The following is a 13174-nucleotide window of genomic DNA, read 5'->3' as shown; positions in this document are numbered from 1 at the left end:
TAATTTTTTTTTTGTCCTTCTGAGTTGTTCTTTGAAGGAACAGTGCTTGCTGCCCATGTAGTGTGAAGGCTGTGGCCATAGTGACTTCTGGTATTTATAACATCAGTGTGTCCTATGAAAGACATTTATGTCTATGGTAGCCCCTTTTCCAATATAGTAACTTTGTCAAGAGTATTTTTCTCCAGTTAACAAGACTGGTTGTACTCTGTGGTATTGGAAGTATTTTTAACCAATAGCCGCTGTCCTGGGAACGTCCTGGTGTAATGGAAAATCCACTGTCTACAGTTTTTCATCTTGCCCTATTCTTGCAGCCTCTTCCCTTATGAACTTTCTTAGTAAAGGCATGGGCAGAAATAACCGTACTTGGTGTGAGGAGGGGAAGTGTGCCAGTGGGAAGTAGATATTGTTCAGTTTTGAACATTGCTTTTCCTGTGACATCTGTAGGGTTGTCACTGAAAAGCTGCTCATCCTGTTCAGACAGAAGTACTCGTTGGTATTCTGGGCAAACCATACTACAGGTGAAATCTTGTAGGTAAAGCAACGCTGTGTATCTGTGATTTCTGTTAATGGTGTGGAAGCCATCAGGAAGCTGTATGGTTCACTTTTAACTCTGTAACCTTAACTCTTGTTTTAAATGTTTGTTTGCTTTCTGCGTTGCTACAGTAGTTATGTGTAGTCACTACTCAGTAGTTACATGACAGTTTGAAGTAAATTTTAGTCTTGACATAAGTAAACTAAGTAGCATTTATACCAAGGTTAAATTTAGTCATTTGATTTCTGTTATCTGGGACTTCACTGGAATTGTTAGTCTTAACAGATTTCCAAACATTGTTTCCTAGCTTCCTTTTCATCATGGGCATCGACCCAATGCTATCATGTTGTAGTATCCTTGAATGACAGTTCCTGCAGAATATATTAATGCTGCTCTTACAAGTGAGAGGGTTTACTGCTGAGCTAGATCAAAGTCATGGTATGCCCTTGATGCTTGCAATCCCCAACAGTGAAGGGAACGTGGATGTTGATATGGCATCAGTTTCAGTCTTTTGTGTGATCTTTTATATTCACCTTTATTAAGAGAAATGATTATTTCTGTCTATGCTGTAGGTCTAGTAAGGTGAAGACACACAAGTTGTTTTTAGCTTGTATTGTAATGTGTGGGAATGGTTCTTATGTCCCATCCTCTACTTGAATTGTGGAAGAGGCTGGCATGGTTATCGCTTTGAGTACAATACAGTTTGATTCTTCTTTTTTTAGTTTTAATTTTAGCTTTATACTTGAGCTGGCAGGATTCTTACTGTTCAGATTATTTGCTCTCCAAGATATTTGTGTGCATTCTCCCTAAGTTCAGTTATTACTTCTAACTTTAGCCCTGCAGTTAGTGTGTGATATGTATTACTCATGGATTGTCTGCTAAGAATATGGTTACGAAACTGATAGCTGTGAGTTTGCTTAGAGCTCCTGAGAAGCCACAGTTTTACAGCAGAAAGCAACCATTATGGATTGTTTGCATATCAAATGTTCAACAAAAACAAAATAAAATGCTGATGCAGCCCAGGATGCAGTGGAAGAGATAGGTGTGCTTGAGTACCTTTTTATTTTTGTTTTCTTTACTTTGTTTGTGAACTTTCCTTATGAAAAGGAAGCTTCAATGACAACATACCTACTAATAGCCATAGGAGACAGCAGCGTGCCTAGTTTTTTTAACAGGCTTTGTGCCTGAAAGTTTTTCTGCTGAATTATGCTAAAATAACTTTAGAAACTTGTCATTATTTAGCTAATGGATGAGACTAACCCTCCACCAGCAGATCTCAAAATACCACATCAAAATGGAAAAGGAAAATCTTCTTACAATCTTAATGTCAGAGCAGAGTAGGTCTCCTAGTGCTTTTGTCCTACCTTACGTTTGAGTCATATGCAGCATCTGATTTCTTTCATGGTGTGGGCATGTTTTTATCAATTAAGGTTAAGAAAATATGAGACTCGATGCTGTATTTAAGTCTTAAAATATGATGTTGGCTATTTGCAGAATGCTACATTTGAGCAATCACCATAATACACGTGCAGCAGTATCTTCCCCTGTGATTACTGAATGGTTTCTATTTTGGGAATGTTTCATGGCTCAGCTTGGAGTGCTCTTGGGAATGCTCAAGTAGGCAAGCTTCCAAAAAGCTAGTTTTATTCTGATGGTAAATCTGCAGAGAGGCAGTTCAAAAGACCAGGTGTCTTACATTTTTACAAGTTGATCTTTGGAACTTTTTTCTTTGACCGTGGAATCAATGGAACTCTCATTTCTGACACTTTCTGCTTTTTTTTTCTCCTCTCCTTCCTGCAGCATTATGCCATCTTTTTCATCAGAAGCTTTTTAAGTGTTCAGCAGGAAGGTGTAGATGGGTATATAATAATCATTACAGACTTAGGTGTATCTCATGCTGTTCCTGCGTGAATCTCCTTTTGTCAGAGCGTATCTACGCTGCAATCACAGGAACCTGAATTGGCCTCTGCTGAGCCCTGTGGTGCTGCAGCAAGAGGACAGGTACCAGTATATATATGCCAGCTAGTTTTAGGCAAGCTTTATCATCTCTGGCTATGCTGCAAGCTCTGCACTTCAGTTTCTTCCCTTTCCCAAATCTGTATCTGAGGCCAGGCAAGAAAAAGTAATATAGGCATTTACAGTTAATTTTTCCCTGTTCTGTGATGTTTCTTTCAGCTTTTTTTTTTTTAAAAAAAGCCCAGACAACTCAACACCACATACACGTAGTCAAGCATTTATCACAGATTCTTTTGTATTGAATCACAATAGCTAATGTGGTTGACTGGGTGAAAATACAATATACTTGTTTAAACGTAGCAGCGCTTTTTGAGTTGAAGAGGTTTTGTTGGTTTGTTTTTTTCCCCAGAAAATAAATGAGAGCAATTCTCTTAATTACTTTTTCCTAAAGGAGAAGAAAGCTCAATATATTAAAACCTACACAATTATTCTTAGAATAATGAAAACTTGCTATACAAGCCTGAGATTTGTACATGATCTCCAGTTTGCGATGGACTCGTATTTTATGCAATGTGCATGGAAGTTGCAGCCTATTTCTTTTCACTTTGCAAGATAGGGCACTTATTTTGTATGTGGAGCTTCCAGATCCTTCCAGATTTCCTTCCAGATCCACCTGCATCTGGAAGGAAATACCTAGTCATTTGTAAAGCAAATTAGAAGTATTTGCATATACATTTTGAAATTCTGTATTAGTGTTCCTTATTTTTTTCTTAGGAACATAAAATAAATGTTAATTTTTAAAGAGGGGGGAAAAAAGCATTTTCTATAACTGGCCTTTTATGAGATGGAAATCAACTTATAAATGTCATAAGAAAATGCCTTTAAGAAAACAGTCATTTCCACAAAGGTCATTGTTTAGATGTAAAAAATATTGGTGCTTAATATGTTTAGTCTGTCTTTCCAAATGCTGTAAACATCTTTGCTTTTGAAGTAGTTTTTAAATTCTGTCTGCATGTTCAGCTGCTAACTCTGCAAATTATTAGCAACAGTATCTATCTGGTTAGCCACAAGATGAGTATTATGCTTTGAGCACTTGTATCAGGACAAAGCTGCCTCGGCTCTCTCAAGCAATGTATTTCTGTACACACATAAAGGGTGTGTTTTCTTATTGTAGATTAAATGTTAATTCACGGGTCTGCAAGCTTCAGAAGATTTGTATTTTATTGCTTAATTTCCATTATAAGTATTTTTAGAAATCTTTTGTGAAAGTTAGATGCAATGCATTAAAAAAATCTGAGATGGGTAAAAGAACGTATTCAATCAGGTGAATTAATCTAAAATTTCCAATTCAGAGGCAAATTGAATCTGCATTCTACCATGGAAGAAAAAGATTTAAAGTTTCATGCATTTTGGATTCCTTATGAAATTGTTTTAAACACATGGGTGGTTTTATCTTACAGCTGCGCCGCATGCAGGAGATGATTGCACAGATGCAAGCCCAAATGAGGATGAAGCCTGGTGATGATTAAGATGCTTAACATCTGGATGCATCAGGTATGACTTTTCTGACTTGTTTACTCCTCTCATGTAAGATTTTCACAATGATTATTGTTAATTTTGCACTTTGGACTTGCTTTTACAGTACTTACAGAAAAAATTGAGTGATGTTCTGGGTAAACTGGAAAAAAATCTATGCATATGTTACATTTCCAGCTGTTTTTAAGACCTGTAAATGCTTATCTTCAATGCCTTATTTTTGGATCATCTGGCTTTGTTTCTGTTAGCAAAAGCTGCTGAGAAAATTAATTTGACTATATATCAACCAAAGTTAGGGTGTTTTGGGGTATGTAGGCTGCTGAATTTACAGCAGTTTTTTCAAAGAACCAAACAAAATTTTAGACAAACTGGTTACTGGTACTGAATATAGATTCCCTTGATATCATCTATGATATATTAGGTGGGATCAGAGTGAGTGAAGAAAAAAAAATTCTTGTGGCAAATGTTCATACCTTCTTCAGAATGCAGCTCTTCTGGCATAATTTCTCTTTTAAATGCAAGAATAAAAAACAAGAGGATATGAGGAATCTTGTTGCTTAATACTGCAGTTTAATACTGTAGTTGTGATTGCTGGTCTTCTGGAATGTAAAGCTTGAATAAAATGGATTATATTATCCCTTATGACCTTGTGGCAGCTGCCAACATTCCAAGCCTAAAATAAGGAGATTTTTTTTTTGTTGCCTTTATTTGAACCTTCAGTCTTCCTGTTTATATTTAAAAAAAAAAAAAAAAAGGGAAAAAACCAAGAAAACCCCAAACAACCTCAGAAAAAAGTCTCCTAAGGAATAAATTTATTCACTGGGTTGCTATTTAAGCAGATGTTAATGGTTTTACTTGTATGTGCACTGTGATCTTTGAGTGAAGTAAAGGGGGGAAGTAAGTAATTCAAACTCAGGTTTCTTACTGTCACAATTCCAAGTCTTGCAGATAGAGAAGTCTTCACATCATGTCTTCCAGCTTCCATACTAAGACATATTTTCCCAGAGTTGGAAATCTAAACACTGAGGATAATTTTGTGGCTGACCACGCAGTGTACGTGATAGCAGTGTCTGACATAAAGCTCTTACTTCCTCAGACAGGAGCTGGTAATTATGCATCCTGTTAAATATTTTAGTCTGAACTGAAGGTCCCAAGTTTTCATGGTGGCTTTGTTATCATATGGCCAAACTCTGATCACTTGTGAAAATGGCTGTTTGATGCAGGAAACCTTACGTAGTGTAAATTATTATTAGTGTTCTTTGCAAAGGAGCTCAATTCTTTCTGCAGCTTACAAATCACATTTAATCACATGACATCCTTTAAAACTGATATTTGGTAAGAAAAAAAGAAATACCCTAAATCTAACAGGCTTGTCCATAGTTGTTGCTTGCAGAGCACAGGATGCCAAATGATACAGATATATTCAGAGCTCGCTCTTCAGTTCCTAGATACTGGATTTGCTGTGAAATGAGTATCTGAGGGCTAATAGGATGCCGTATTTCCACTAGTAGTTAGCTAGTAATGGCACCAGAATTCTCTGTGTTTCACAGCTTCTGGCAATACTAGATGTGGTATTTATAAAAACAAATTGGAGCATGATTTGTCCCAGGCTGAATTTGCAGCCATGGGTACATAAGTAAACAGATTTCTGAGCATGCTCAAGTGTATCCAAGTGAAGTGTTATTTTGTACATACTTTACATTGCTAATCTGAAATACAACTTGGAGTGCTAAATGTGTTCAGCAGGAGAGCTTTGCAGATTTAACTAAGCATCCACATGATCTTGTTTTGATTTAGTTTGAACTAAGGCTTAAAATTAGTTGGCCTGAAATATTGAAAGTGAACAAATCTGAGAAGGATTTGAATGAGATCTTCATATGTGGAGGTCCTGCTGTTTCTTTGGAATCTGCTAAACTACATTTCTGCAGCTACTATGGAAATTGTATTGTTTGACAGATTGCTTTCAGAAAAGAATTTTGAACTTTTTTGCTACCCTTGAGATATCGATTGATAGACTTTTAGCATAATTTGTTGGCTAATAGGCACAGTCAGAACTGCAGTTGCAGTCCTGCTAAACCAGAGTGTTGCTGTATGATGCTGTCAGCATGTTGAAGTGAATCCTCACCTAGAAGTTAGCCTTAGGGAAGTTTCTGTCATGCATGTTAACAGACTTCGCAGTTTAGGAGGAATGGTAATGTCAACCTCCAGCATTCCCATCAGGTGTATTTGCTGTATTTTATTGAACTTGCTATTTCCAGAGAAGCCAGGAAACTTGTAATTAGCACAGTAGTTAACAGAACCAAACTACCAACAAATTTAAATATACTTGATATCAATCTTTTTTTCTACCACAGCTTATCTTGAGCATCTCTCAGGTTCTAGTTTTACAAGAAATTTAAAGGATCAGCTCTGTTCCTGAAAGCATGGTCTCTCCTCCAATTGCTCTTTTACACCCTTACTTACCTTTGTGCTGAGAAAAATATGTAACTTTATGGGTAATTTATGTAAAAAATTAATATTTTTCACTCTTTTTATTTTGGATAAATATGTATTTACTGATTATTTTTTTTTCCTTCAAAAGTACCTTAAAATATTTTCCCTTTCATAAAGCACAGATACAAAGATGTTTTCAGACATTTTGGGAAGGGAGAAGTATGGTGTAAATGCCTTCATAGATAAGAGCTGGAAAGTAAACAGCAGGATAATGAAATGTGGTGATATCCAAATATGTGAAATACCCACTTCTGGTTTCAGATGTATTTCAGAGTGGGGAGAAGATTGCTGAATGCATTGGGGTTTTCTGGAAAGAGTCTGGCATTGCATAATGATTAAGAAGTGCTAAACTCAAATCCTTGCCAAAAAGACTGGCGAGCCTGTATTATCATAAAGTGCTACACAGATGGGATGACTGGAAGGTCTGGTTTGCCTGATCCCTTTTGAATAGGGGCATCTTTAAAGGTTTTGTAGAAAGAGCAAGAGGAGAATTTACTTCAAGCAGTTTACTTTCAAGGCTAGCAAAAAAGAAGCATAAGGGGAGTGACAAAGGCAAAGATTACACGCAGGGAACATGTTCAGTTTCCAAAGAAGATGGACAGATTTCTTGTTGTGGAGAAGTAGAAACCTGAAGGGGAGTGAAGAGGGGCATTGGTGGGGACTGGGTTAGAAGGAGGAAGGAAAGATGATTTTGGAAATGGTAGTGACCAGTGTGCCAGCTGCAGTCTTTGACAAAAGCCTGTGTGAGTACAGACTTAATCTACATGATGGTGGTGATTAAGAGCTTTTGAGAGCAGCCCTGACAAAGGTGCGTTGACCTACACTTTTCTCTGTTTCCTCTAAACATTTCTTAGCTTCTGTGTACAAATAGTGCATGTTGGAGGTGTTGGTAGTGGTCCATGTGAAGCATGCTAAAGACTTCCAAGACAAGCTTGATTTTTCCGATTTTTTGCTTCCAAAATGCAAGACACTGCTGTAAAGTGTAGGAGCTTATTGCTTCTTATATTTGACAGTTCAAATGAAGGATTGTAGAGGAAGGAGATGGAGGGGTGGAACAAGTTACCAAAAACTAAAACAGATTTAGTTTTATGTGGATAGTCCAATACGAAATGCTTTTGAAATAAGCCTGTAATAATTCTAACAGCATATTTTTTAGTTTCTCAACTTGTCCATGTCAGATGAGCAACTATTATGAAAAGCTGGAATTATTTTTTCAAATGAAATGGTTATTGATGGGCGTTGCTTCCCTTTCCTTCTCTGTTTCTGAAAGCGTAGCTCTTTGCAATCTGTTTTCCTCTTGTTATTCTTACAAATCTGGATTGTCTGTCTTCTGCTAAGCATCAAGATCATACTGGGACAAACCAGTAACAGAAGCCAGGCTGTGGAAAACAAATATAGCCAGCTGGAAATGTAGTTATGGTTAGGGAAATGTGTTCAGAAAAAAACCCAAGCATCTTGCACTTAATATCTGTAGGATGTTGAAATTTCTTTTAGTACAGCTCATGATTTCCGCAAGTGTTTTAAAGCCTCCTGAGCTCACTGACACTGTTCTGATTCTTGATAAGAACAGTACTAGAGGAACCAAACAGCCAGTTCTTTCTACCAATGAACTGACATCATGTAACAGAACAACACAAAGCATTGTCATAGCAACCAGCTTTCTAAAACGATGCTGCTGAATGCTGAATTGATCTGATGAGAAATGTCATTTGAGGAAATAAAGATCGTGTTGTAGTTTTTGGCAGCTGAAATTGAGAGCCTAGAGAATGTGAAGCTTGGGCAAATTTGTAGCATTTGGAACAGCTGCCTGGCACTGCCAATGGATGTTTCCATGGCCAGAAACTAGACTAGAAGACCACCATCGTTTTCCAGCTCTTTTCAGCTCTTCTAACTGTGGAGTTGTTCAGCAAACCCTGCCTTGATGGGCTAGCACAAGTTTTTGTTTCCCTTAGAGAGTAGGCTTCTGATAAAATTGTTGGTTTTCCTCTGCTGCTGTACAACTGAAGTGCTGAACTTGTGTGGCTCCGTGGGACATGGAAATTAACTTGTATAGCAAGGTCTTAGCAGAGTCCTCAAGAGCCACCTTGTAGTTGGTGCCCACCTGCCCTTGTGTACAATGTGCCGAGAGCCAGATGACAGAGTCATGTTATGGCTTTTAATCCTTGATGTATAGAACAATAATGCTTTTATTTGAGGTTGTTCATCTAAAAATAGTATCTTAGATCTCCCTGTTAGTCCATACTGCTCTCAGTTGGTGAAACAGTTGTGTTCCTGGATTGTAAGGAGAACGTAATAAAGACGTTGTACTTGGATTGTGACCTTGGCTGTTCCACAGCATCTCTGTCTCTGGCCTTTGACAGAAAATAAGTTGTGCGACTCTTGCCATAGGAAAAAGGTAGCACTTTGTTAAAATTGTAGTCTTCAAAGCATTGTACAGAAAAAATATAAATCATTAATATAATACGTAAGTCTGAAGTATTGGTCGGGTCTGTAAACTCCTGTACCTAAATATTATCTGTCCTTTGGCTCTTAAAGAATCTTGCTTGGATTTTTATCTCTCTGCATTTTTCTGTGTGCAAAATTTCCGGGAGTTTGCCAGGGCGTATTTCTATAAGGAAAATTCTCGCCTAGAAATAGCGGTGTACCATTTCTAACACTGTAGGGTTTATGCATCTTGAAAAGAACGTTCCCATTGAGACCACTTTCCAGAACTGCTATACTTAGAGGAAAGAGAAATGGTCACCCCACCTCCCAAACCCCCAAATACACTCTACTTTGCCGACTTAAAAGCTTTCCAAGGAACGACACAATGTTTGCAAACCATTTTATGGTATACACAAATGGTATTGAAACACCCAATAGCAAGTTTTTCTGATATTTTCACATAATTGTCCAAACTGTATCTTAACAAATTTTGTCAGCAAATGGATTAATGCAAATTGATTCCATTTTTGCTGAGTGATCCCAGAGAATATAAAATTCCTAATGGGTCACTGCAGAAATCTTGTTTAGTGGGGAATTGTCAGGGGTGAGTGGAAGTGTATTTATTTGCTTTTCAGTAATGTGTTGATGCCTTGGGAAAGACGAAGTCCGCAGTGCAGCAGCTACAGTGGCATTCTCAATTCTTGTGAATACGTGCAGTGGCACCTTGCGCTCTGCCCCCGAGAGGCTTGATTACCCAGGAATGACACAGTGACATATTCCACCTCTTCCTGTGGCTGTGACACACGGCTGAATCCCGTACAGCTGTTGGATGCATATGGGATGCAGGGAGTGAGGAGAGGTGCTTGCTGCCAGAATTTCTCAGGCATTAGTGGGCCTGAGGAGTGGAGTACACAGACCTACCAGGTCCGTGCCAGAGCCTGGCGTGGTATCACAGGCGACCTGTAAATGCTTCAGGCCACCTTTTACTGAATAAACATTTTCAGAGAAACATTTCTTACAGTTCTGGAGCTTGGAGCCTGGTGTATATGTGTGACTCAATGGATATTAATGCTATTAGCATATTAAATTAACTAATAAACATTGGAAAGCAGTTCAAAGCCCAGTTTTGTTACTTAGTATATACTTGACTGATGATGTTTGCCATGGGGCAGAATAAGGTGTTGCTACAGACAAGCGAAAGGAAGAGGAACAAACTTGAAGCAGTGAAGTCAACAAAGAATGACTGAAATATCAGAAAACCAAAATATTAGGAGCGTGAGTGATAAAATGAGTCAAAACTAGCCAACAACATGACATTGGTGTCATCCAATAGTCATTCTTTTTTGAAAGATGCTGTTTCTCAAAGTTCTTGCTAATGACTTGACACTCAAAGGGCTGTAGCTACAACAAAAAATGAGTGCTATCTGAAGAAAAAGAATTTAGGTCAGTGAGAAAATGTAACTGCTAACAAAACAAATTTCTCTCACTAGGAATTCAGAAGTGTAGATGGAGAGATGTCAGGGTTGCTCTGCATTGTAGTGGTGGTCTTGGAAGCAGCTGAGGGGGAGGCAAACCCATTCCTTTGAAAGGGTTTTGACACCTTTACAAATGTAGGATTGTGAGCTGTCTGACCATGTACATCAGGGTGCAGGCGTATGTAGTGCTAGCTACGTTACTGAGCAGGTTTTGTTTTAATTGCGTACTGGAGAAATGTATTGTCTTTCTTAAATAATGGTATGAATTCACAGTGCAGATGGAGGTATTTATTAAAGCTAGGTATTGGTGAAAAGACTATGGGGGACTGTGAGGTTAGTCTAATAAAACTGGAGATCAAATTTGTAAAGAACGGTATCAACCTAATGCATCATAAAATATTGTCTCATAAGGAGATTAGGAAGAAAGAGCAGTGAAATGAATCCATGCTGAAAATGCAAAACATACTTTGCCCAAGTATGTTCTAAGAGCATATAAAATGTCGATATCATGTTGCTAATGCTGGTAACATCAGTGCACAGCTGCGCCAATAACCCGAGCCTTCATGTTTATTGGAAATTCCGGTCTTTTTGTGAGTCTGAAACATCAGTTATGGTTTCATCTTGAGGTATCTTCTGTAACAGGTTAGAGTTAGGCAGGCAGTGGCAGAAATCTAGTTTCTTTTTCATACTCAAAGTAGCTGTGTAGCACAACAGGCTAATTTTGAATTTGAATATTGAATTTGGTTAGCAATGTATGGACTCTGGCTTTAAAGCTTTAATGCTGGCTTGCTTGTTCTGGTTGTTATGGGAAGTGATGGCCTCCTTAAAATGTTAAGTAACTGTGTGTTGAACAGAATTCCCTCTGTGAGAATGGCAGAGAGCAAAGGACCCTGTTGTCAGCTTCCCTTGCTCCTTATCACAAATGTAGTCTGGACGAGTGGTGCACTGTACTTTACAATGAGTTGACACAACCATGTTTTCTAGGCTATTTCTTTTTTTCTATCCAGGTGAATGCTTAGATTAAGCTATTTTTTTCTTGTTGGGAATGAGTATTTCTGTGACTGGAGAATTTGAGGTGTCTCCCGAGTTCCAAATCTGACATGGCTTCTTAAGCAGGGGCTAATTTTCAGGGAAAGCTGGAATTCTGCTTTCTTTGCAGCAGCCTTGTTGATTGGCAAGTAGCTATAGAGGCATCCAAAAGTGATAGTGATTTTTGAAATTACAAACTGGTATCCCTTCTTTCAGCCATATGAATACTGCTGCGTGAATGCTTGAAAAAAAATCTGTTTGCTTTCCTGTTTTACCTAAGCAGTGTCATAAAAGTTGTTTGTGCATGACATCAAACTCACTGCTTACTTTTAGCCCTGTTTAGATAAGTGGTTTTCATTTTCCTCACCAGAAGTAGCGTTTCATATACCAGACTGACTGAGATTGGTTTCTTGTGTGCATTACTGTTGGGATGAGCTGTAACGCAGTCCTTGTATTCGTGCTTAAGAAAGTACATAACTAAAAATAGATTCTCACTTACGTGCTCTATTAGACATTTCTGATAAATATTTGGGGCCAAACTGCATCTGACTCAGCTGATCTAGTTCTAACATAGGTCCCTGCGATGCAGTAACTGAAATGCCCTGTTCCCTGGGTTACGCTGCTTTGCTCGGAAGGGCTCAGACTGCCCCAAACACTCTGACAGCGGTGAGAGTTTGTCCTTTCTAATGCTCTTTGTTTTCCACTTCTGTTCGCAGCAGTATACGGTTCTCTAAGTGGATGGGTGCTCTGTTTTCTTTGACCGAATGGTAACGTTCAAATGCAAAAGCTGGATGCCGCAGATCAAGACCAGCGTTAAAACAAACACAAAGTCTGAAGATCGTGTTGTAAAATGGCTTGTTTTATATATTCAATGTTAATCAAGTTATATTGTATCTTTTTTGATTCTTTTGGTAACACTGTCTTCATACTTATAAATGTGGTTTTATTATTCTTCCTATACCTTTTTATACAAAACCAGCTATAGTACACTGTTTGGACTAGTCATTGTGATGGGTTTAAGGAGTTAATCGTGTATCTGCTAGGTTATTCTGGACAGTTTCGTGATACTAAAAGACTTTTTGGCCTGTTTACAATAGATGTATGTGTGTTTGCACGGTATCATAACTTTCACTTGCCATCTTAAGTCATTGTGTATCCTATCGGTTTTTCATAACTTTCTCTGTGCTTTGGTTACTTTTGAAGCTTCATCTCTGGTGATTTATATTTGTGTAATGTATGAGAAAACATACAAAACACTGATTCACCAGTGATGCAAAGAAGCTGACTTTTCTAAATCATCGTGCCTTAACGTACCATAAACACTAAGCATGCCAACAGCTTCTTGTGGATGCCTCTGAAGATTTGTCTTCGGGTCTCAAGTATTGATTGCAAGAATTTCACAAGCATTTTTATCTGTCAGCTGAGCGATGGCATGTACTGAACTTTTTATATACCATAACACTAATTTTCATTGAAGTTTTGTAATAAATTGTATGAATGTGGAAAATGTTGGATTTTGGGGTGGTTTTTGTTGTGTTTTTTTTTTTAATTTTGGCTTTTTTAAGCTAATGTGTGAGATATTGTAATACGTACAAACTGCTTTGATTTGATTTCAAAACAGCTTTGAAAGTGTTCTAGCTGGAAGTTAGGTAGCAAGACTTTGCATGCATTTTTTTATTTTTCAAAGTTCATTAGGGTACCTACTGACATCTTTTAGGTGTATAAATAT

The 13174-nt window shown here is 37.9% G+C and overlaps 1 protein-coding gene across 3 annotated transcripts in view; it reads left to right on the top strand.

Annotated features, from left to right (window-relative positions):
• LOC104643123 (septin-2) overlaps window positions 1–12952 on the top strand; it is a 38151-nt gene extending 25199 nt beyond the window's left edge. For 2 of the 3 annotated variants that reach the window (XM_075769555.1, XM_075769554.1), the window contains exons 12-13: window positions 3949–4042; window positions 12162–12952. In XM_075769555.1, coding sequence (XP_075625670.1) covers window positions 3949–4017 — 69 coding nt within the window. In that variant the 3' untranslated portion in view covers window positions 4018–4042; window positions 12162–12952. The remainder of the gene's footprint in view (window positions 1–3948; window positions 4043–12161) is intronic. The other variant, XM_075769556.1, reaches the window with a different exon arrangement.
• The last annotated feature ends 222 nt before the right edge of the window (window positions 12953–13174 follow it).

The sequence above is a fragment of the Balearica regulorum genome, chromosome 17, assembly GCF_011004875.1.
Source record: "Balearica regulorum gibbericeps isolate bBalReg1 chromosome 17, bBalReg1.pri, whole genome shotgun sequence".
Classification (NCBI taxonomy): domain Eukaryota; kingdom Metazoa; phylum Chordata; class Aves; order Gruiformes; family Gruidae; genus Balearica; species Balearica regulorum.
This window is presented reverse-complemented; position numbering and strand designations above follow the sequence as displayed.